The following is a 24947-nucleotide window of genomic DNA, read 5'->3' as shown; positions in this document are numbered from 1 at the left end:
CGGCAAAAAAGAGCGCGGGTAATTTTGCCGAGCAGTGACAGCACTCCTTCATTTCCTTACTTTATAAAATTACAAAGTGTCCACTTTTACTCATCCCTTTCATTTATTTGTTAATGTCGTAGTGTTGGCCGGTGGTCTGTTGAAAAATGAGAACTTTGGAGGAAGTTCAGGCGACACTTGAAATCGCCAAGCTGAAAGAAGAAGATCTCCAGAAAACTGTCCAGTGTTTGTCTCTTGGAGACAACGTCTCTTCTGATGACTACTGTCTCATTGAGCTGGACGACACATTGTGCCATCACATAGAAGCTGGACAGAGGTAAGAATTATATTTAGACATATAAAAACGTGTTTTGTACGCGTGACGATGACTCTGTCTGTGGCAGCTTGGTGATCAGAGGAGACACAGACGAACACGCCGTGTTGTGTAGTGGAGACAAAACGTACGATTTAAAGATTGCGCACACATCCAACCTGCTGCTCTTTCTGCCTGGATGTCAAACACCGGAACATTTAACCAACAGCCAGCAGAGCACACATGTGCTTCATGCTGAGGTGAGATGCATTATCCTGGAAATGTCTAAATTTGACACATTATATATACAGCATATACAGTATATATATATATGCATAGCAGAGTAAAGCAATGCTTACAATGCTGCCAGTGCCTAGTAAAATAAAGTCTGAAAGTCTAGGAGTCAAAAAAGTAAAGATAGAAAGGTGTCAGAAGAAACGCAAATGAAAAGGGTGTCCATGTGACTCGTTGTTTGGTAGCCTAGCCAGTCTCTGTCCTGGAAATTAACCTCTTAGCAATTACCAATGAAATAAGCTATCAGAGTGTTAGCCTACATCAAACTCCTTCTTAACCGACATCTAATCAGCGCAGGTTAATGTTTAGCATGTATTATTAAATCAGTTGTCCCTCCCTCGTTTACCAGATTTAACAACAGATTGAGTCTGCAGCAGCCCTGTCTCCCCATAACATTACCCTTCCCTGTCCCAGTGAAGAAGGTGAGCAACACCAATGAGTCTAGAGATGAAACAGGACGGCCGTATTACCTGCAAATGAATGGAACAGAGTGTAGTGCGCTAAGGTTTTTTTTTTTTTCCCACGGGGCCAGAATTCCTGGCAGCGCACCTGCACATAAGCATAACTGCAGCTAAAAACAACTATATAAGTATATCATATAAGTTCAGGCACCTTTCAAACCTGTATTTTGCATTCTCAATGTACACTAAAATGTTAAAATATTATTTTCATATTAGTTTGCATGCATACTGCTGCTTATCACAAAACAAAATGTTTATAAAATTGTCACCCTATTGTATACCCAAATTATGGTTTTTTAAAACACGTTTTTTTTTTTTTTGGGACGAAAAACGACAACTAAATAATTCACAAAATTCAACAATATGTGCTGTATGTTTGCCCAAAATACAGTTGTACACATGACCTCCACTAATTGCGTTAAGTTTACAATATTTCCCAAAACATTTAAATAATTTTTTCAAATATTTCCAACATTTGTTAGCTAACTTTGCTAAGTATCCATAAAGTTTCCACCTTTTTTCAGTGTGCACAAAAATAATGAGCATCCATCACATGTGAGTTGACGTTTATAGTACCGTTTTTGTTCCTTCCTGTGATGACAGATCTGGGGCTTTTGCAACAGCTACTGGGAAGTGAGGAAACATCGTCCAAGACTCAAGAAACTGTTGAAGGTTTTAATGGAGAACCCTTATGAAGGACCTGCTCTGGCAGGACAGCAGGAGAACACCGAGAACACGGTAACGTGCACATTATATGATGCATGTTTTCACACACATTGTATACTTGTAATGTTGGACTTCATCTGACATCAAATCATTATTAAATTGTAATGAAATGGAGAAAAGCGATTTGCAGCAGAAATGATCTACTCACGTTCCTTTCTGTAAATTGCTGTATGTAACCCATATCCACGTGTGTGATGTGCTTATTCATGTGCTGCAGTACACCATGGACGATCTGCTGGAGACAATCCAAGCCAGTGAAGAGGAGATAAAGAAACATTTGCAGACCATCCACGCCTGTCAGATAAACGGTACATTCTTTCTCAAATATTTTCTTGTTGACAAGCAATTTCTGTGTTCCTTGTGTAAAACTTTAGTATGTAAAGACAACAGACGCAATATAAACACATGCAATCTGCTTTACAAACACCATAATCATTTCATTACATTTATAATTATAACAGTTTGGAGTGGTGTCGGGTTCTACAGTAGTTGCATGGAGCATAATGTGGTATTAGAAGCAGCTCATTATGAATGCAGGGCAGTTTTGCACTACTGCAATCACAATCATAAACATATTGTTAAAGCAAAACTGAGCATTATTATCTCTGTAAAGGCAGAATCGATTGTTCAGGTGTGCCTAATAAAGTGTCCGGGGAATGTAAGTCACCATACAGATGTTAAAAGCAGAGCTGTCTTGTATCCAGGCTGCTGGCGTGTGCTTGACTCAGACTATGAGATGAAGTTACTGGGTCATGTGACTCAGCTGGTGGACTCTGAGTCGTGGTCTTTCAACAAGGTTCCGCTTCAAACCAGTCTGGAGGAGTTGGGCCCCCTAGAACCCAGGTTAGTGTCACCCTCACTTCAAAGACACTTGCAAATACGGATGAATAATTGTTTTTCTTTCCCCTGCAGAGAGATGATCGAGCACTGTTTAAACTGCTATGGGACACACTACATTGAAAATGGTAAACAGCACAATCTCTGAGAATGAGGCCACAGACTTTAAATGTCCTCTTGCCTCCAAACAGGTGAGGTGTTCTACACGTTGGATGAGGCTAAAGTTTGTCGGGCCACGGCGCTGATGTTGCTGAAGAATGCTGTCAAGTTCAACCTGGGGGAGTTTCAGGAGGTTTGGCAGCAGAGCGTCCCAGAGGGAATGAGCACCCGACTAGACCAACTGAGGGTTTGCATCCATCTCTAATCACCTCATTGATTTCATTTGGTCTGCTTATCTGAATATTCCTGGTGTGAATGTTGTACATCGTCCAGAGTGCCGCCCTGGTGGACCGCACCTCCCGCCCGGAGACCATCTGCCTGCTTAGGGTAGAAGATCTCCCTGAGGACACCCTGGAACGCTTTAACCATCTCTTCACACTGCGAGAGAAATGGACTGAAGAGGACATTATACCATATATAGAGTGGGTGCCCTTTTTTAGATTAGTTCCTATACAATGCTTTATATTAAGTTATTTTTCCTCATTATTTTTTTTACAAACTGTTATTATAACCCCCGCATTAAACCAATAACTGAGGAGCAATGAGTGACATGATCCAGAACTGATTAATGTTGGCTACACTTTCGAATTCTATAAATGAGAATGTCTCTAAACTTTTGACTGGTATTATGTTGTTGATGGTGGGGGAAAACAGAGTAGCCAGGGAAACCCCTCTCAGTCATGCTCCTTTGAGACTGGAGTGCTTAATTAACCACTAAGCCCCATGTCGCCTAAAATGTGTCCAGTCGCATTGTAACGGCAGTTTCAGCAATCAATCTGACAAAATTGAGGCAGTAGCCTGCACTGAAAGCAAGACTTAGTTTATATAAAAAAGAGATTTATGGTAAATAGTACAGTGTTTTGTTTTGCTTTGCATGTTTGTATGGTGTGTAATGTTACCTCCCCTACTCTCCAGGGATCTTTGTGGCGAGAAACAGACTACAGGAGCGCTGTTAACCAAATATGCTCGATCTTCAATGCAAAATGGCACCAAGGTGTTCAACTCCAGAAGGCCTATTGCTACATGAACACAATCACTCATCTTCTGTCACATCTGAATTTACATGTTGCTGTGCTGTGCTGTGCTGGAATGTTGACTTTTGGAATTTATCCGGCAAACCTTTGAGGGCTATTCTATATTATATACTTCAGTTTTAAAAATAAATTTAAATACATTTATGTATTGAATCACGTCTTTATTTCCTCAAAATGAGGACATTTATTGCCTGCTGTTCCCGTGGCTGTCCACAAGGTGGAGACATGGCAACATATAAGGTCTCATCTCCAGAACAGTTAGTTAAAAAAAAATGTAGTTTTTAAGCCAATTCCAACAGATGACGTCTGTGTTGTTTGCGCTTGCATGTGGCTTCTTGCAGCCCATGTCAGCACTAATGTGTGACTCATTGTGTTAAACCTCTACTGACTATTTCGCAACGAACACAACTGTGTGTGTGAGTGTGAATCATCCCATGAGTTCAGCAGACACTGACAAAAAGTGACTTAAAGCCTGTTTCAACAACATCCATCCTATGGATACACAGTTTCCAAGAGGATCTTTGTCGTCACTGAAGGGAATTCTGACTTATCAGTTGATTGGCAAGTGTGTGTGTTCGTCATCATAAATTTGACTAATTCATTTTGCATCTAGCATTTACAGGGATATCCAACGTGCGGCCCAGGGGCCATTTTCTGCTTGCAGCTCGTATAAAAGTATTATGTACAGTACAGTATTATTAGATATTACCAGACAGATTTTTTTTCTCAGCAGACACTGAGGGTCGGTGGTGTTAAAAATAATAATTTATATTGCTGTACGTTTCCATTCAGCTGACTGGGATTTGAACCCCGTCACCCACTGCACCATCCAGTCGCTTACAAAAAAAACAATCTCTAACACTAGACATAAATGCCAGGTTATTACAATACCATTATTAGTAAAGCAAGACACCCTTTATCAATTTCTAACCCTTTATCTTCAAATTCAATATGCCTTTGCTAGTAACATTTCTGTGAGTAACTGAGCATTAGCAACCGCCACCCGTGACCAGCGATGCTAGTAGATTTTGGCGCTCAGCCAAATATAACAAGCACAAATTAAATGGCTTAGAGAAGGGTTCAGACAACGCCGAACCTCTACACTACAACGTCAACTGGAGCAGTTCAGAATTAATATTTATCTAAAAAAAAAAAAAAAACTGACAAAAACACATACCTTTTAAATAAAATTCATCTACACACCACAGATGTCAATTTCTCCTCCTCAGTCAGTCATTGAAGGCATGTCAAACAGTTCTGCTCTGATCAACCAAACAGGATGGAAAGATGCTAACGTTATTGTATTGTGAGGTAAAGAAACAGCCCCATTGTTAATAAGTGCTCAAGCAGCATCGGTTAAGCACTACTGATTCTAAAAACCTTGGGTAGATTAGTTTAACATGGAAGAAGAAGAAGGTGAAATTTAATTGGACAAAAATCTAACATACACTTACACTACTCGAACAGCGCAACCAAGAAACATGCAACAAAAATAAGACTGTTGGGAATAAATTACTACAATTTCATGGAACAAATACTAGATTTTAAGTTCTAAATGCACGTCAGGGTTTCTGATCGTGTTAGGCCAGAAGAGAAGGTTTTCCTGACCCTGATTGCAAAAAAAATACACTAATTAACTGTCACCTATAACTTGGGTTCTCAAATGGCCTCAACCTGGGATGCACATTTTGCAATGGCCATTTAGTCGCAACCCACTTTTATTTCAGTCATTTTTTTAAATTGTTTTTTACACTTTTGTCATTTTATGTTTATTTTTTAGACTTTTATGTTAGTCATTTTTATTTTCATTTTTATTACTTTTTAAGATTTTCATTGAAGTCATTTTTATTTGTATTAGTTTTTAGACGTTTGTCCTTTTTCTTTGTATTGTTTTTACACTTATTTGCGTCATTGTTTTATATTTATATCAAGGATTTTTTTTAAATCGCCTATGTCATATTTTTAACATGAATACACAATTACATGTGCAAATAGCATCTTAGAGAAATTTATTAAGGCATTTTGTCAAGGAGATGAGGAAGGATGTGATAATTGCATGCACATAAAGAATACATGAATTGAAATTAAACATGAAAGTTGCATCAAATAAGACCGCAAAATCAGATATTTCACTTATAATGTGCATAACATGGGAAGATGACTAAATGCTCAGTTTTTCTTAAAAAACAAAATCTTATTAAAAAATATTTATTGAAATATTTAAATGCCTAGTGGTTAGCATGTTGGTCACACAGTCAGGAGAGCTGGAAGATCAGGGTTTGAATCTCCACTTGGGCATCTCTGTGTGGAGTTTGCGTGTTCTCCCCGTGCGTGAGTGGGTTTTGTCGGGGTACTCCGGCTTCCCCCCACATTCCAAAAATATGCATGTTAGGTTAATTGTCGACTCTAAATTGTCCATAGGTATGAATGTGAGTGTGAATGGTTGTTTGTCTATATGTGCCCTGCCATTGGCTGGCGACCAGTCCAGGGTGTACCCCACTTCCCCCTAAAAGTCAGCTAGGATAGGCTCCAGCATACCCCCTTGACTTTAATGAGGATTAAGCAGCATAGAAAATCTGCAACCCACTTTTGCGTCCCGGAACAACCACTTAAGCAGAAATGTGGCAGTTTTGTTCAGATAGCTTAGCATATATTGACCTACAATGGATTGGTTTTAGAACCTCTGAAGTGGCTCCCGCGTTCTTTATTTTTTCTGGAAAAAGTCTGGGCACCCATGATTTAGTAGCACATTTGTCATCACTTGCATCTTCTGAAAACACCCAACCTCGTAAGCGTAATGCCATGTTAATGAATGTATGTTTCAAGTAATGGCCATTTATTGCTCAAAATAAAACAAACTGATCATTGTAAAACCTTAAAAAGCACATGCACATGTGGTATTAAAAACAATACTTTTAAACAATGTAAAATTTAAAAAGTAAAAAAATAAGGATGTTCTCTTGGGAGAGAAATGTTAAGTGATAGAAACATTACTGTCCCTCCTGCTTAATGTTAAGGCAGTATGATATAAAGACATTATTTTTAAAAAGATGACTATGATATTTTTCTTAAGAAAAAAAAACCTCCCTTATATGTTGTATTTTGGTTTCACATGTGCAATGATAGTCTCTGGTCCCTGAGCTGCAGCTTCACCAATATATTCAGTACATAAACTGCTTAGCTGCAGTGTCATCAGCACGCACCTATCTACCTGGGTAGCATGTCCTCCAGGTCGGCTACCACAAAGGCCACCACAGCCCAAAGTGCCGAGCAGAGGTCCATGTCCTGAGGGTCCTGAACGGTCATGGTATCAGCTTCTGTGTGGTGGAACCAAAAGTAGCGACTGTCCGCCACATGGAGGCTGGCACCTGATTGAGATACAAACAGTTTGTGATTAGACAATCAGACAATCTTAAGAATAATTATCATTTTTGGACATTACATCACATTTTTGAAGATTGAATTGACATCTTTTCCAACCTTTCATTAGCAAAACCACAAATTTTCAAAGAGGAAGTGATTCTCCATGCACAGCATTTTCATACGTAGGAGGTTATTCAATCATACCACAAAAACTAGGATACAATACTTCATATTTCCCTTTGCGGTGAGCAACGTAATGCTGCTTAGCTGACAAACTGACCCGGTACTCCGGCCTGCATCCAAGGTGAGATGTCCGTCCCCTCACCGTGCATCTCCAGCTTAGTCGTATTGAGGGGAGCTAAGAGTTTGACCACCTCCTCCATCACCTGTTGGTACACATGCTCAGCCCGCCACCCGTAATACAAGTCTATCATACAGTCAAGGCAAAATTAGGACTGGCGCCCAAGCCCTGCTGCCATACATGTCATACAAATATCTTCAAGATGTTATAATCATGAAACAAATGGTCAATGACTTACGATTATGGACAATTAGTAAGCGAAGCATTTTTTCTTGATGGCAGCTGTGTTTTTCAACAAATCTTGCTGAAATTTTACAGACGTGCGCATTAAGCTGTGTGACAAATTTCAAATCAATGTGTTTGGCGGGGTCAAACAATAATAATAACAGCACCGCCATGTGGTATATATGTCAGAAAAGGAACAGCACAGGCAACACATTGGGGTGCAGGTTTTGACAAATGTTTACACTTTTGTATGCAGCGCTTCAGAGTTACACCATGGGGTGTCCTAATTTTTCTCCCGTGACTGTTTCAAGAATCAGTCTTAAAAAGGAGGAAAGGACTAAATACAAAACAATTTTTATGCTTTTTTCTTATCAAGGTTTAAGAATCAGTGCTGAGTGGACTTGTGGGTATTTTCATGGCTGTCTTGTGTACCTTTTGTGCTGCAACACTGCCAGTAAACTGCAGCGCCACTGGTCTGAATGTCCCCATGTCTGACTCCATGACCATGTCAATGTTGGACACATTCACCTGAATGGGAAAAAGTCGAGTTGAGAAAAGAAAAAGTTAAGTCAGACATACTGAGCACAGTTGATTGTCACATACAGTAATGACACTGATTCTCAACTGGTGAGCCATTGTGGGTGGGTCGCAAGCAACCAATCAAATATTACATGATATCACCAATGTCTAACTTTTTACTTTAATTCATTTCAACTAATTTCACAAATTTTACTTATTAATATGCTGTGAACGCTTATCTGTGTTATTGCAAGATGGGGGCATCCGTGGCAGACGTCTCTGTTTCACTCTCCCATTTTTTTCTATTTATTGTTATTTCATTGTTCATATTGAACATTCAACGCACTCATGCTGTATATTACAGCAGAGAGACACTTTTACACATCGGCAGAGTTCACCATGAACTCTCATTCACCCTCTCCAACTTTACCTTTCTTCTACGTTGGGAAGATGCAGCAGCCTGCGGGTCTGGTCCGCTGAATACCCGGCGAGCAAAGCAGCCGAGGCGGAAAGGAGGCAAAAGGCCCCAGTCAGTCAGAGTCCACAATCGCACATCCAGCTCAAGAATTGTGAGCACTGGGACCCCACAGGGGTGTGTGCTGAGTCCACTCCTCTACACGCTCTTCACCTATGATTGCGTGGCCTCCCAGAACAACACCAGCATCATTAAATTTGCGGATGACACTACAGTCATCGGACTGATCACTGGTGGTGTTGAAACGTCATACGCAAGAGAGGTGGCAGACCTCATCGCTTGGTGTCATGATAACAATTTCCTTCTCAATACAGATAAGACTAAAGAGATGATCATTGACCCAAGAACAAGGGAAAAGGAGCCGCATAGACCCCTGTTTATTGATGAGACTGAGGTGGAGAGGGTGAAAACCTTCAAGTTCCTTGGCACATACATCAGCGAGGACCTCACCTGGTCTCACAACACCCAACAAATTATCAAGAAGTCCCAAAGGAGACTGTACTTCCTATGAAGACTGAGGAAATTTGGCATGTCCACCACAATCCTCAGTTGCTTCTATAGATGCACTATCGAAAGTGTCCTTACTGCCTCCATCACTGTTTGGTACGGTAACTGTACAACACGTGATAGGAAGGCACTACAGTGGGTGATGAAGACCTCACAGAACATTGTTGGGGCAGCCCTCCCCTCATTGCAAGACATTTATAAATCTAGAGTCCTACGAGGAACAAACAACCTCATCAAGGACAGCACACATCCACAACACTCATTATTCACACTCCTACCGTCAGGCAGACGCTACAGGAGCTTGAAGTCCAGGAACACAAGACTGGCAAAGAGCTTTTACCCACAGGCCATCAGGCTTCTCAACGAAGCACTCACACACGCCGCACGCAACACACGCACACACTCATAACTCTATTTATTCATTCATTCATTCATTCATTGGTATTCATGTCTCTTCTGTTGTTGTTGCTTAATTCATTGGTATTAATGTTTCTTATGTTCTTCTTCATTTTCTTGTGTTTTCTTTGTTTTTTGGGAGAATGAACAGAACAAGAATTTCATTGCATAGCAGAACTACCTGTTTTACTGTGCATATGACAATAAAACTCTTGAATCTTGAAATGGACATTGCACATGCATATGTATTAATAGTTAAAAATAAAATAGCATAACTACATGATTGCAATGTCTGAAGACATTGCGTGTGAATGACCAAGCCTAATGAGGCGGAGGAAAAGGAAGAAAAAAAAAGACTACAAAAGGGAATAATAAAAGGAAAAATAAATAAAAGGAAAAGCATGCTAGCGATGCCAACATGCTAACGTTAGCATGCTACAACTTAGCATGCTACAACTTAGCATGAACGTAGCACCTAACCCTAACCTATACCTAACCCCAAATGATAACCCTAACTCTAACCCTAATCACCAAATGGTGGAGGTTTCGTGATTAACTGTAAAAAACAAGAGGAAAAACCAATCGGCTCTCAATCGGCTCCCAGCGACGTGAGTCGGCTCTTGTAGTTCATTTCAAAGATCCAGCTCTAAGAGCCGATTCATTCACGATCGACCCATCACTACGTGCAGCTGAGGAGTGAGAGACAGCTTTGGAGGTACACCTGAGGGAATCTTCAAAGAAAAGGCTCACACCGTATGGCGTAGACCAGTGGTGTCAAACTCGTGCCATGGAGGGTCGAGACACTGCAGGTTTTCTTTCCAGCCAGTCACTAAAGCAGGTGATTTTAATGATCAACACCTTCAGTTTGAGGGAAGGATCTCATCAATTAAATCACCTGCTGAAGAAACTGGTTGGAGAGAAAACCTGCAGCGTCTCAGGCCTCCAGGGCACGAGTTTGACATATGTGGCGTAGACCAAAAATTTTTGAAAAAAATCTCCAATGATTTGAACATTCTGTCTTGGAAGTGGTCCGACTTGTTTGACAAATGTGAGAAATATGCAACTTTGATTTTACACCAAAGTTTTTCCTTGTGAGAGCTACTTTTACAAAATGAAAATGGCCAAGAGCTACTCATTTTTGTAACATTTCTTTTCAGAGCTTATTTTAAACCCAAACAAAGCAAATATGCTTGTTTTACCAGAACATTCACAAAATGCTTGTGTCCACAACTCACATTTTGTATTTCAGAATGCATTTCTTTATACTGTTCTTTCATCATTAACTGAAAACCTATATGAAGAGCAGGCTTGCGGGCACCTCATGTGGTCGTGGGGGGCTACCTGGTGCCCGCGGGCACCACGTTGGTGACCCCTGCCATACACTATACTTGAGTACCAACTAGTGGTTCAAATGTGTAGTAAACCTCATCATGACTGCAGCTGAGAAGCACCTGAAGGAATCTTCAAAGAAAAGTCACACACCGTATGGTGCAGACCCCAAATCTTTGCACAAAAAAAAAAAATCTCCAATGATTTGAACATTCTGTCTTGAGGGTGGTCCGCATGGTGGAAGTTTGAAAAAATGGCCCATTGACTGCAAAGTTTTGAATTTGGGGATTTTTGGAAAATCTGAAAAATTTTTGATTAAAAAAAACTGAAATGGTTGCCCTCTATTCCCGAATGAGCTGAACGATTTGATGCTTGAATGGTGTGAATCGGTTGAAAAATGAAGGAGGAGTGAAGTGTCAAAAAGCGGCAGAAAAATAATGTTTTAGATGTGCGATTAACATGCGCAAGCCGCAAGCCACAAGTGGCAACAGATTTTGATTGGTAAATTTAGCTTCAAAACCCTGGCAGATGGCTCTTGCAACAAGACTAAAGTTATTTGTATCAACGGTCTCTGTGATTTGAGTTATCGCGGATTACGTCGCCAGCCTGAGACTGGAGCAGTGCAGGTATTGTTTTTATTGTCACATGCAGTGGTACCTCGGCAGTGTCCCAACTAACGAGTGTTTTTCAGATGCGAGCCATCTCTCCGCTGATTTTTCCTTTGAACTGCGAGCTAAAATTTGGGTTACGAGGTGCTGTTCACGGGCTGTCAGTGTGACGACCATGGCTGAAGTAGAGAATGGCTGTAAATAGCATTAGCAGTGCTAGCATTAGCAGCAAACTATAGCTAGTCACCGGGAAAGATTTTCAACACCTCACATACGTACATTATAGTGATCTGATTTCTTATTTATTATGTATTGTGTAAAAACATGGCAGGAACAAATCAAATTAAAAGGCCGAAATTAATACAGAGCCACCATCCACCATTACCAGCCTGGGGTTTGTCTTTCAAAGAGGTTGTGTACCGAACAAATATAATATATCAATAGATCATCAAATCTTACGTTCATGCATTCCCACATAGTATCAGAATTTGGGACCAAATATGAGGTGAAAGAAAAAGGGGAAAATACAGTATAGTAATCTATCTGTGCAGCGTGGGAGAACATAGAAGGTGCACTCATGGACCGTGGGACAAATCGCCACTTGCATTAAACATTCAAAAACTGTGGGATTTCTAACTGTATATTATTTCTTGAATAAAAAATGGCCCATATTTCTAAAATGGATATCCCTATACATAACTTTGATGTAGTTTGTTTTTACCTACAAGCGTGGGGACAATTACATTTTTAAAAATGTTTTTGTGTGTTTTAGTTTGTTGACCTAATTTCGTAAGATTCTATGAAATCAAAGGAGCTCTGTGGTGAATATTAAGTGTTTTGGTGCTGATTTGTGAGTGTGGAAAAGAAGAAAGTGCCACAGACGAACACAGCCACAAGCAGACAAAGCAACATATCTTGATTTAGCGTGTGCTTTGGCGACACCACAAAGCCACAAGCAGACTAAGCAATCTTGCTTTGCCGAGGCAGAACACTTCTGTAATTCTGCTTTCTCTCACTCTCAATTTAACACTTAGTTGTAGTACCTTGTGTCGATTGAAGTACTGCTGCGCTCCAACTCCACCCGCCTCTTCCCCTGTCCATAGCACTGTGCGCATGGTTCTCCTTGGACGCAAACCTGGAAATGGATGATGACACACAAACATAAACAGAACCACTGTACAATAAAGCTGTCTTTATCAACTGTTGATTTTACACTGGATATTTATTTGTTTACTAACACATTGGTCAGCTTTAAAAAGGCTGTAAATCACAGATAGCAATTACAGTGAGCTCCTGCTTGCCAAAACATACTGTTTTACCCTCTGTGTTAGTTTTTAATGGTAAAAGCACAACAAAAACATTTTTAAAAAGTGTGAAAATAGCTCGACTTAACCAGTGAGCCAACAACACTGAGTGTTGAACTTTTCAAGTCATTTACAGTTACAGTAATCTCTCGTCTATTGCGGTTAACTGTTTCTTGACCTGACCATGGTAAGCGAATTTCCGAAAGGTGGTAATACTTTCGTAGTTACAGCATAACAAACCTGTTTACAAGCTTCTAAATACAGTTTTTAAGATTATTAGAGCACTAATGAAATAATACCCACATAGTCATTCATGTAACCCAATATGATAGAGCTAATAAGAGAAAATAAGATATTTAAGACATAAAACTCATGCTTGTGTGTGTCAAAGGAAATGTGAGTGAGTGACGAGCAGATTGAAACGCCAATTTTTACTTAAGAAAATGTAAAAAACTATTGGAATCATACAGAAGATACATTTACAATACAATTCAATCCACAAATATTAATATTTATTGTTATTATTTGTTTATTATTACAAATTTATTATTCAAGGCTCTGCCTCACCTGCCTCCCCTCACCGCACGTCACTGCCTGCAAAAAAAGCCTGTTGTTCCAGCAATCAAGTCTTGTCTCACCGAGCAATCAATTCCTGACACCTAGTGACCAATGCAGAATACTACATTCACAATTTGAATGTGACATTTTAATTCATTGTATTTGTTTTAGTTCAGTTAGCTTGAAAATGCTTAGTTTAGGCGAAAAATATGTAAAAATTGCTCAAATATGTACATTTAATTTTTACTAATAGGCCATATTCAAACACGAAACAGCATGATTTATTAATGTATGTTTGAAAAACCTTGATAGAGTTAAGCCGCGGAATTTGAACCGCCATGTGGCAAAAGATGACGGTATTCATGAATGATTAAAGAGTGATTTGTAATCTATTCATAAACACTTCATAAGGCTACCATCTCTGTAAAGTGGTACCCATAAATGCCTACACTAATACTGTATATACAAAATCAATCAAAAGTTTAGACACACTTTCTCATCCAACATAATGCTGCAAAAGTGTCTCAAAACTTTTGACTGGTACTGTACAAAGGGAACCGTATAACACTTCCTAAAATTGTGTACCCTTGTTTTTCACAAACACATGTGAGTAGTGATATTTGTGCTGTGTTAAATAAAGTACTGTTGTTGGATTGTTGGTGAATAATTGACTAAGCTTTGTTTACATGTACTTGTGCTTGTTGGTCTTGGCTCACCTAGATCTTTGATTAGTGACAGGGCCTCCCAGGATATCATGGCTCCACCCCCATCATCCATGGCACCTTGGCCTACATCCCAACTGTCCAGATGACCACTCAGAAGGACCACCTTGCAGATATATGTTCAAAAGATGGAATCATTGAAAAGAGATGTTGATACATCACTTTGGGAAGGAAAAATGGAGGGACAAATACAAATTCCAGGAATTTTGTTGCTGGATTCCTGTCAGCAAACAAAGCGAGGACAATGACACGGACATATTGCATCACTTTGAAAGGAAAACATCAACAGAAGCAAAGATCTTGTTTCAAAATCAGGAACCAAAAAAATATCACAGTGGTTAAACACAATCCACTCCAGGACTGCCAATGAAATTTCCCGATAGAATATAATGGAAATGTAATAATTCATCAATTGCAGGGTCAAACTGTCCCCATCATAAAACCTTTATCGATAATGCCGCTTACAGAGAACATACAAACCCTTTATCCCTAAAATCACAATTCTTAAAATTTGCTGACTTAGCATACTTTCAAACAGCTAAAATTATACATGAAGCAAACAATAACCTGTTACTCAAAAATGTAAACAATTCATCTCAACAAGAGAGGAGAAATATGACCTTAGGGAAAATGGAACACTTAAAACACATACGTGCACGGACAATGCTAAAAACCTTCAGCATTTCAGTATGTGGAATGAAAGTATGGAATGGATTGAGCAAGGAACTCAATCAATGAACTAAAATGAGTGATTTTAAGAAATAGTACAAGCAGTTGATGTTTCCAAAGTACAAGGAAGATACATACAAAACATACAATGTATAGTCTAATCACTCTTATATGGATCACTTTCCTACATAGTCACATTTGGCAAAGACTACATTTAGAAAACAGCAGGTGAACAAATGAATTGCATCTGATGTGAAACGGGTGAGGAGTAGGATTAAATAAGCTACTCCTTTTTGGACATGTGGAACTGTGAACGGCACTGTGTGTTGTACTCGGGTGTAACTTGTATGCATGCTCAAAATGAATTAAACCATTACCATTTATTATAACTGTGCAGGCCATGTTACAAGTAACACTCTTCAGTGTCATTTTTATGTGTAAAAACGTGAAACAGTCCTGAAAAAGTTCCTGCGGTGGAAAAGGGCCAACAAATACAGTATTTGGAGTTGAAAAACCTGTTACAAACACATATTGCAGGTATTCAGTCAGGGATCAAAGCTGAAATGTTCAGCTACTAACAAAAGAGCCTCTCCACCCATTTTTACATTAGTAGGTTGTATTGCAAGGTTTACAGTATATACACTCCTGATCAAAATCTTAAGACTAGTTGAAAAATTGCTAGAAATTGCATTTTGCACATTTGGATCTTAATGAGGGTCTTAAGTAGAGCTACAATATGCAAAAGCAAGAAGGGGGAGTGAGACAAAAAAACACTTCGAAAAAGTAATTTATTGAAAACAACAATTAAACTGAAATAGGCTTTTTATCAGCTGATCAAAAGTTTAAGACCATTGCTCAAAAAATAACAAAAAACTCTCAAAACCAGAACAAAAAAATTTCTCAGTAGGACTCAGTAATGAGTAGCTCCACCATTCTTGTTAATCACTTCAAAAATTCGTTTGGGCATGCTTGATGCGAGTGTTTCCAGGAGGCTAGTGGTAACATTGCTCCAAGTGGTGAAGATGGCTTCACCAAGGGAATCAACTGTCTGGAACTGATGGCCATTTTTATAAACTTCCCTTGCCATCCATCCCCAAATGTTCGCTATGGGATTTAAATGAGGGGAACATGCAGGATGGTCCAAAAGAGTGATGTTATTCTCCCTGAAGAAGTCCTTCGTCAAGTGAGCATTGTGAACTGCAGCATTGTCCTGTTGAAAAACCTCAGTCATGAAGGATGCCCGCTGCAACATCTGCACGTAAGCAGCCGTCGTTTGATGACCCTGCACAGTGAACACCCCTTCACTGCGCCAAGTAGAAAACATCTCAGGTGGGATCTCCTTGTCAAGCCCTCTGGACCGTCAAGGTTACATTTTTTCTCATAAGAGAATAAAATTTTTCCACCTTTCAATGTCCCATGTTTGATGCTTCCTGGCAAAGGCTAAACGGGTAGTTTTGTGGCGTTGAAGGAGACAAGGTCTTTGAATTTGTTTTTTGTTTTTTAAACCCTTTTCCCGCAGATGCCGTCTGATGGTTATTGCGCTGCAGTCAGCACCAGTAAGGGCCTTAATTTGGGCCGAAGACCACCCTGTGTCTTGATGGACAGCCAATCGGATCCTCCGGCTCAGCACAGGTGTCATTTTTTTGGGTCTACCACTTGACTTTTTTGTTCCATAATGCTCAGGATCTTCCAAAAAATTTAGAATGACTCTTACTATGGCCCTGCGATTGGCTGGCGACCAGTCCAGAGTCAGCTGGGATAGGCTCCAGCATACCCCCGCAACCCTAATGAGGAGAAGTGGAATAGAAAATGGATGGATGGATGGATGTCTTACTGTGTCCAACCTCACCAGCAATGGCACGCTGCGAGAGGCCTTGCTTATGCAGCTCGACAGTCCGATCACGTTAGAGAAAGCTTCTTAGCTTTAGCCATCAGGAGGGCATGAATGCCTAACAGAAAATGAATATCTTGAGCTGATTTAGGCTTTTATAGCCTGTGGCCTTAAACTTTTGATCAGCTGATAAACAGCCTATTTCAGTTTAATTGTTGTTTTCAATAAATTACTTTTTCAAAATAATTTTTGTCTCACTCCCCCTTCTTGCTTTTGCATATTGTAGCTCTACTTAAAACCTCATTAAGATCCAAATGTGCAAAATGCAAATTCTAGCAATTTTTCAACTGGTCTTAAAATTTTGATCAGGAGTGTATGATGTGCATAAAGCACTTAACGTTTGGTTCAATCATGCTTCGCACACAGCCACTTCCATATTATGTGTGTTATCATTCATAGTAGCGATTACAGTCTGATTGGCTTTTGGCTGCCCTGTTTGCGCGAGACAGGTTTTCTCAAAATGAGAAATACTGCCACGTTTTAATCTTGTGAGATCTTGTGACGACCCATTATATACAGTACAGGTATACCACTGGTGCCATACCAAGGCTCAGACCAGAATTACAATTCAATTCAGTGTAAAAGCGTAAAGCTGAATGGGTACGTAGACAACAGACAAAGCAATTTATTTGTCTGTGATGACTGACTGCCTGACTCAGCCTCACACTTTGAGTCACCAAGCCTTAAATACCCATCTCTGTGTACACTCACACACACACTCCAACTTCTTTCGACAAGTCAATCAGGTCATGTGTTTCATTTCCCTATTCTATATTAATAGACATATAAAAGTGTTAGTTCATATGTACAAAGAGGAATTGGCCTGCAGTAATTATACTGTACAACAATGGGCTCTTTGTGTCAGCCCCTTTGGACTGTATCATCTCAGGTTGTACAATGTGTTTTCTAACTGTAAAATGATCAGGCCTAAGCTTTACTGGCTTGATACTGTAAATGATTAAAGGCTGATACACTAACCTTTCACAATCATTACCCAAGAATCATCTCCATCCTTTCCTGTATTTATTAAATGGCAACCCATGACTCAACATGCAATACTTAGTACCCTAATGAGATCTGTAAGAGCTGTGTTCAAACGTGTGCCTTTCCTCAGTTTTGAGTAACACTGTCACAAACGTATCCATTTAACATTATGCTTATTATTGTGGTTATCGTTTGCAGGAGTCTAATAATGTTATACCGTTCTTGCGTAGCTACATGAGGTAACCAAAGAAAAAGGTCTCTGTATGATGCAGTGCAACACTGCAATACAAAATAATCAAAAGGGTACGGCCAGTGAGTTTATGTACTACACTTCCTTCTCAATAGCATATTTTGGAGACTTGTGCAGGAGTGACTTATCGGCTTATCAAGTTCTACCCGTTTTTCTCGGTGTGCAGGGAGGTATGTGCTGTCTCAAAGAACCTGCACAAGGAAGTTAACAATGCATGTCGGCTCAGGTTGTGGTATGTGATATATGATAAGATTCTGATGAAGTAAAGCCACACTTTATACCTTGTTCAGTTTCAAGGTGAACAGACTACTTTGTTTAATAGCATAAACATCAAAACAAGAAGAGGAGGACTGTGCTGGAGTAATGGTTTCATACAGTACAGGCCAAAAGTTTGGACACACAACTGATGGTCCCAACCCCATTAATACCGCAAGAAATTCCACCAAGTAACCCTGACAAGGCACACCTGTGAAGTGAAAACCATTTCAGGTGACTAGCTCACGAAGCTCATTTTGGCCTGTAGTGTACGTAAACTAAAATAATCTCTTTTCAATCGTTAGTCTGCACCTTAAAATTATATTAATTCCATAAAGTGATGACCATTTTCAACAGGCTTCCTGGTCTGTATTTCGAAAAGAGAAGAAGCTGTAGAGAAACACACCTTTATACAGTGAAAATTGGAATACAGTACTACTAAAAAAAGAATGTCAGAAAAGGAAGTTAAAAGGTGTTGAAAAGCGCCACATTCCATTAACTCAGTCAATCCAAAAAATATATCTTACATAATATCTATAATTTGGTTTATTCCTGCTGAAAGCAGAAACACCTCCTTGGCTTAGCCAACAAGTAACATGTGGGTTTGTTCCTTCTCACACTGCTGTGATGCCAAAGAAATGTAATTCCTACATGAGTCTTTAGTACCTCTTTCTACAGCAGTGCTTCTCAAATAGTGGGAAGGCGTGGTGAACTGTCAGGGTGGCGTGAGAGGAAGGGAGGACTTACAATATTAGTGCAGACCTGCCACCATGTATGAATTTGTCGTACTCAGCATGCAATTTGTCTCTTGAATACGCTTGTATGCGTCACTGTTCTCCATTTTGTTGCATTTTGCTGGTTTCAGTTTCGAGTTCAGTCTGTACAGTACTTATAAATAGGTATTATCAGTTTCCCAATAGTATTGGAAATAATTGAGAATAGGCCTGTCACGATAATCGATAAATCGATTAATCAAACGATGAAAAAAATCAAAGTTGATCATTATGCCGGCCTCGATAAATTCTCTCTAAAGCACACAGGCTGGATGACAAGAGGGTCCACTCTGCATCAGTCTGTAGAGGCGGGGCTACAAGTAAGTGGATACAGAGTGCTAGCAGGAAGTTAGCCTTGTGAGTCAGCATACGCTACCATGAATGAAGGCACAGAAACAAGAGTTTCTAAGGCAAATGCCACAGCCCCAGTGTGGCAATATTTCGGTTTTAAACAGAATTAACAACGTGACTGCATGAACACCGACGACCGACAGTTTTCCCAACTAGGGAAAAAAAAAACAACTTCCGGGAGAGGTGCCGCAGGCAACGGAACCTTCGTCCCAACACTCAACGCTTACTGGGGAGTTGGTCGGCAAAATAAATACAGACAAAATAGTGCAAAATGGTGCACACTCACAGTGTTGTTCAGTATATCTTAAGCCTTCCTTTTAAGGAATAATATCCAATGTTCATTATTTATTCATTATTTATTCAAGTGCAATTTTGTTTACAGAGACTTGACACTCCATTTTATTTATATTGTATTTATTGTTGTGACTCCTTTTTATTGGCGTGAGAGAGAGAGTTGCTAAGAGACAGAGTCCATTATTTTTATTATTTTTTTTTTATTAAGTTGTTTGTTTAATTTATTTTATTTAAAAGCTCTTGACGTTCCAATTACAATGTTAAATACTCTTGAGAAATTAAAGCTTATTACTTTTGATAGGATGTACTCGCATTATTATGCCATATAACTAATGAAAAAATGGTCTCAAAAAATGTTGTCAATAATATCAATTATCGCCAATAATTAGTAGGACAATTATCAACGAGCAAAATTTGTCGTTGTGACAGGCCTAGTTGAGAACCACTGTTCTACAGTAAGTTACTGGACAGTTGCCAGTATTTTTTGTTAAACCCAGCATGAGTGTTTGGAGACAACACAGTAAACAGTTGTGGGGATAATAACTATGATAGCACATTCATTCAGTTTGTGACATTATATATTTCCCTCATAATCCATTTTAAAGTCTGATGCAAGTTCATTTCAGTTCAGAAGGTACCTGCTCAGGGTGCTGCCATCCTTTTATCTCTGCTACCGTGTTGAAGGAATCGGCATCTGGAAAGGTCCTGGCGCCCATAGTGAGTCTGACGGTGACCCGCTGTCCCCTCTGCGCTATGCGCCACATTAGCTCAGCATCCTCGATGGTGATGCACGCCGCAGGGATGCGCTTCACACCATCTTGGTAGTCCTGCCAACCAGTGTGAGGACTACGAGGAATATAGACATTTACTTGATTACAATGTCCGCTAAGTCTGTAAATATGTACTTTACCTATTAATTGAGAAAGGAGTGATGGATCGAATGAGCGTTGCTATTGCTCCAAATTTTGATGCCTCTGAGGCGCTGTATGCACGGTAAGCCACTGTCTCCCCGTAGCTGACAAACGGCTGATTGAAGACCACAATCTTTCCTGAGACCTCGCTGGCTCTGCGTTTCAGTTCCTCAAAAGACTGAACAATCAACACCTCCGCTTCAATACCTTCAGACAGTGAATATGTAAAAACATATTTAAAATATAAAAGCAACTTTATGATACATGTATTGGTGATACGTGGAACCTCTAAAATCAGACACAATACAGTAGATCCCTGCTATTCCCAAGAGTTGCGCTCTCAGACCACCCGTCAATAGCAAAAATACCAAATAACTGAGACACCTTTTCTGACACTCTACATAAAACAACATGAGGTCATCTAACCAAACGCCTCCTCACTCAGGGTGCAACCAAAAATAAACACATGTGGAACACATTTCAATCCTCGCATTGTTCATGTCATACCTTTTTTGATTGCACCGTGAGTGAGGTGGGAGGACTTTCAATATTAGTGCAGACCTGCCAGCATGTATGAATTTGTCGTACTCAGCATGCAATTTGACTCTTGAATATGCTTGCATGCTTCACTGCTCTCCATTTTGTTGTATTTTGCTGGTTTCAGTTTAGACTTCATACTGTGCAGAACAGATAAAAAAATAGATATTATTATTATTAGATATTAGATATTAGATATTATTTCAAATCGGGGGGGGGCCAATATTCCCACATTGGGGGCATGACAGGGAATATTTGAGAACCTCTGCCCTAAAGACTTGCTCCAGCTTTTGGAGCAAGCTTTGCAAAGTAAAAGCAGAACACCCACCCAGAATTTATCATGTGAGGTCTCGCAAGATTTGCTGAGATCTCGTGTGACATCATTAGGGGTGTAACAATATGTGTATCTGTATCGATACTGTTCAATACACATGCAGACCGAACCGTGACCCCTGTATCGAACAATACGCAGTTTCATATTTGTTTTTAACAACTTCTGACGGCACTCTGTGCTAAAAGCTAAAGTGTATCTGCGGTCAACTGCTCTGGCTTAGGTTGCATTGTCAAGCACTAAGCCAATGAGCTCCGCCTCCCACATTCATACCATGCTGAAAATGTTGAAAAATGAGAAAAATGTGAAAAATGTTGGCAATTTCAATAAAATTCTATTTAAAAAAGGCAAGGTAATTTATATTTTGTATCGAAAAAACACTGAACCGTAACACAAACGTATCGAACCAAACCAAACTGTGACTTTTGTGTATCGTTGCACCCTAGACATCAATTCCGAATTCCGTATTATACAACCTTAGAGGCATTACAACTTCGAGGTCCCACTGTATTTAAACTGACTGAAAAAAAATATCAACATATTCAATATGGCTGACCTTCAAGTGGCGTCCCTACACTGCTACCGAGTCCCAGTATTTCCAGATTCTTCACTCTCGGCAAAATCATCTGTGCACTCTCCTTTCCTCTCACCCAGTGTGGGACTTTGACTGGTTCTGGTGAGACACAAAAACAAAATGCTAGAAAGTTGAAAAGCAATCTTTCTCCATCTCATTCTTCAGTCAGACAACCCAGTTTGGCTGTAAAGATGGCTGATGTCATGTGGTGTTCATGCATTCAGATGAACATTAACATAAAATGACTCACCCAGATGTACGTCCAAACCATCCTGCATCATGGCTTTGTACATATATTTAATAGCCATCTCCAAGTTGAGAGAGCCGCTGACACGGTTCCCGATGGTGTCGGTGAAGTCAGCTAGACGTCTATATGAGCGGTTCTGGGCAGCTCCAAACACAGCAAGGTCGATGATCCGTTTAGCCACATCAGCATAGCTTGAAACCTCTGCTGCCACGTCTGGGATTGCACGTTGCAAATAGGGATGACATTGCAGCCTTGTGTGAGTGTTTTTAAGATTGCTTAGTCATGGACTCTTAAGTCAACACTTGCATTCACGGAGCTTTACTATCATTTAGGTAGCTAACCTTTAAAAAGCGAGTCCATGGTACCTTTCCAAGCAGTATTGTTAACAGCAGATATGACCATAGTTGAACGTTGGGGTCGCCCATCCAGAGAAGTCAGCATGAAAACGCCCACAAGGATGGAGAGGAGGATGGCCAGTTTGCCACCCTGTGCCATCTGAGGATACAGTTGTGTTAGTATTAGTATAGCAATATCAGCTGTCTGAGAGCCAATTGCCAATTTAATAAAACAGAAAAGCTTTCACAGGGAATTATGGTGTCGTAAGAGTTTCACTTTCACTTAAAGACGGCTGAGAAGACAGTCCCGAAAATAACACCTATGAAAATTATATTAGCTGTTAAATGAACACATCGCAGTTTACAAGATGAACGATGAATGAGATGAAGGGAGGACGTCAACAAAGCAGCAGAGATTGATACATTTGACAATGTCTGATTTGAAAGCGATTGAAAGAACACGAACCCTTTCAGGTCAGGAGAAGAACCTTTTTCGCTGCTGTTCAGTAATTTATACAATGCCTTGACGGTGAAGTAAATGTGGACGAAAAGATTTAACAGACAGTAAAATGTTGACAGATTGGCAGAACTGCGCTAATGATACAGCTCGTCTAACGATTGCTAACTTCCGCTCAGGACTCTTTCACAATAAAAGCATGTGTCTACCAAGCCCTCGGCAATAAAAGCCGAAACAAAAAACATTCAGATACTACAAAAGAAAATGAAAAACACGTTTGAATTACATGAAAAATTATACAGCATATAAGATCTTAATCAACGCTTATATTTAAATGAGGAATTACAAATGTAGCTCCAGGTCAAGAATTCTGTGCCCCATGAACACCCACTCCGCCCCTCCCCCCAAATAACGAGCAATGTTACAAAATTCTTAAATTTGTAAAATCAAGTCTGTGATTAATTTGATCTGATACAGCATGCCTTGAACTTTAATTTCATACCTCATTCACTTCTCTACACCAATTATTAAAGATGTTAGACCAGATTTTATATCCAAAAATAGTGCCTTTGGTCCTCATTGCTTTAACACTGAGTCAAGACAAAAGCTGTGATCGCCCCACGGACCTTGGCAAGTACAACCGTACAACAAAATATATAATAACTTAGGCTGTGAAAATCTGTTTTAAAAGCAAACAGAGGAGCCCATTTACATTTTTTTTGATCATCAAGAAGTCCAGGGAAGAAAATCAAGTGTCATATTTTTCATGTGGGCCTAGCACTGAGCAGCAGCAGCAAGCGTTGTATTTCTTTTCACCCCACACTAACCACAAGAAATGCCTAGCTAACATTGATGGCAGGAATGTATAAAATCCACTAACATCCACTCCATATTCTATATGATTTTGTTATAATGAAGCGGCATAGAAAATTCATTTTTTTTCTATTACAATCAAGGCATCCACACTGAAAATAGGACAACAATGCAAAGGCAACGTGTTGTATTTCCGGGTCAAAAAAACATGTTTTGCACAATTAAATTTTAATCAAATTTAATCTACAGATAGATATTAAAGTAAATTAATATCCTTTATACCTTTAATCTTGTCCTGAAGCTCCGGTTTATGAGTTTGAAAGACTTACAGTTGTACGCAACTAATTTGATTTGATGTGGTCCAACACTAAATATAAATCCAACACGAAATTGAGGATGCACTAATCTACCTAAGAAACATGTATTCGAATGAAAATCCACCCTATATCATATGAAAAAATTGCATTTTTAAGGTCGTCCCTACGGACTCTCCTAACAGAGCGCACACGCTCAGTGTCAGATTTTTTCATCGCTAGAATACGGGTTTTGTAATATTGCCACAATAATTCCAACTTTGAGGCTTTGAAAATGTCTTACTTCTTATTGTTCAATACCAGTGAAATATTTACTGCTCGTGAGTTGTCCATGCAACAGTCATAGTAAGCGATTCACTATTTGATTCAAGAGAACATAACAAATGTGCTAAAAACCATCTTTTACAGTCTCACTGTAATTTGAATTGTAAAATGTTTGTGTGTGTGTGGGGGGGGAATAGTCAATACGTAAGTATACGTTTGTATATTTAACTGTTACTACCAAATACAAAAGATTGTTTATTGTTTTCTGACTATATAAAAAAATCACAACCAGATAGCAAAACTATTTTACCAATTTACTGGTGCCTCTGTCAGTCAGGGTCCCTTGGAATGATCCTAACTTTTCCCCCCTTTATGACACCCCTGGTTGTGTATTCCTCTATGGACCACTACCATTGAGTTTGGGAAAACATCGGTCCATTTGGTTCCTTTCGCATTATGTTGGCATTATGCTGGCAGCACATTATGCTGTGAAAACTGTAAACATAGTTTAAGCCTGCAAGAGACTGGGACATTTAACATGTGACACTTGCCAATGTATAAAAAAAATAGGCTTCAAAGAATGATAC

At 39.6% G+C, this 24947-nt stretch overlaps 2 protein-coding genes across 13 annotated transcripts; one reads left to right on the top strand and one right to left on the bottom strand.

The window, feature by feature from the left end:
* Positions 1 to 2: 2 nt before the first annotated feature.
* On the top strand, positions 3 to 3930 carry dscc1 (DNA replication and sister chromatid cohesion 1). Of its 2 annotated transcripts, none has more exons than XM_054780673.1 (9): positions 3 to 18; positions 123 to 316; positions 384 to 552; positions 1651 to 1785; positions 1991 to 2081; positions 2478 to 2738; positions 2802 to 2956; positions 3043 to 3191; positions 3685 to 3930. In XM_054780673.1, the coding sequence occupies exons 2-9, from the start codon at positions 147 to 149 to the stop codon at positions 3794 to 3796; spliced, it is 1242 nt and encodes a 413-aa protein (XP_054636648.1). In that variant the 5' UTR covers positions 3 to 18; positions 123 to 146; the 3' UTR covers positions 3797 to 3930. The 2 variants fall into 2 exon arrangements, with proteins under 2 accessions (XP_054636648.1, XP_054636649.1); XM_054780674.1 differs by having other exon boundaries at positions 12 to 316; positions 2478 to 2616; positions 2686 to 2738.
* LOC129184610 (carboxypeptidase Q-like) lies at positions 338 to 23138 on the bottom strand. 11 transcript variants are annotated; one of them, XM_054780668.1, is made up of 12 exons: positions 22979 to 23138; positions 22519 to 22672; positions 22181 to 22390; positions 21913 to 22029; positions 20488 to 20695; positions 20216 to 20423; positions 14105 to 14216; positions 12570 to 12661; positions 8125 to 8220; positions 7447 to 7552; positions 7007 to 7171; positions 341 to 2605 (listed from the first exon to the last, which is right to left on the bottom strand). In XM_054780668.1, the coding sequence occupies exons 2-11, from the start codon at positions 22670 to 22672 to the stop codon at positions 7011 to 7013; spliced, it is 1464 nt and encodes a 487-aa protein (XP_054636643.1). In that variant the 5' UTR covers positions 22979 to 23138; the 3' UTR covers positions 341 to 2605; positions 7007 to 7010. The 11 variants fall into 11 exon arrangements, 7 of the variants coding, with proteins under 7 accessions (XP_054636643.1, XP_054636639.1, XP_054636640.1 ...); XM_054780664.1 differs by having other exon boundaries at positions 7015 to 7171; XM_054780665.1 differs by having other exon boundaries at positions 342 to 2005; positions 7015 to 7171.
* Positions 23139 to 24947: the final 1809 nt, after the last annotated feature.

The sequence above is a fragment of the Dunckerocampus dactyliophorus genome, chromosome 7 (assembly GCF_027744805.1).
Source record: "Dunckerocampus dactyliophorus isolate RoL2022-P2 chromosome 7, RoL_Ddac_1.1, whole genome shotgun sequence".
Lineage (NCBI taxonomy): Eukaryota > Metazoa > Chordata > Actinopteri > Syngnathiformes > Syngnathidae > Dunckerocampus > Dunckerocampus dactyliophorus.
The sequence above is the reverse complement of the archived record's forward strand: the minus strand, read 5'-3'. Positions and strand labels throughout refer to the sequence as shown.

Coding starts and splice junctions, on each gene's coding strand:
- dscc1 (XM_054780673.1), top strand. CDS start 147: ATGAGAACTTTGGAGGAAGTTCAGGCGACACTTGAAATCGCCAAGCTG. Junction 2,739..2,801: donor GACACACTACATTGAAAATG/GTAAACAGCACA, acceptor GCCTCCAAACAG/GTGAGGTGTTCTACACGTTG. Junction 2,957..3,042: donor CCCGACTAGACCAACTGAGG/GTTTGCATCCAT, acceptor TACATCGTCCAG/AGTGCCGCCCTGGTGGACCG.
- LOC129184610 (XM_054780664.1), bottom strand. CDS start 22,672: ATGGCACAGGGTGGCAAACTGGCCATCCTCCTCTCCATCCTTGTGGGC. Junction 22,391..22,518: donor CATGGACTCGCTTTTTAAAG/GTTAGCTACCTA, acceptor GTGCAATCCCAG/ACGTGGCAGCAGAGGTTTCA. Junction 14,217..20,215: donor GATGGCAGCACCCTGAGCAG/GTACCTTCTGAA, acceptor TATATCTGCAAG/GTGGTCCTTCTGAGTGGTCA.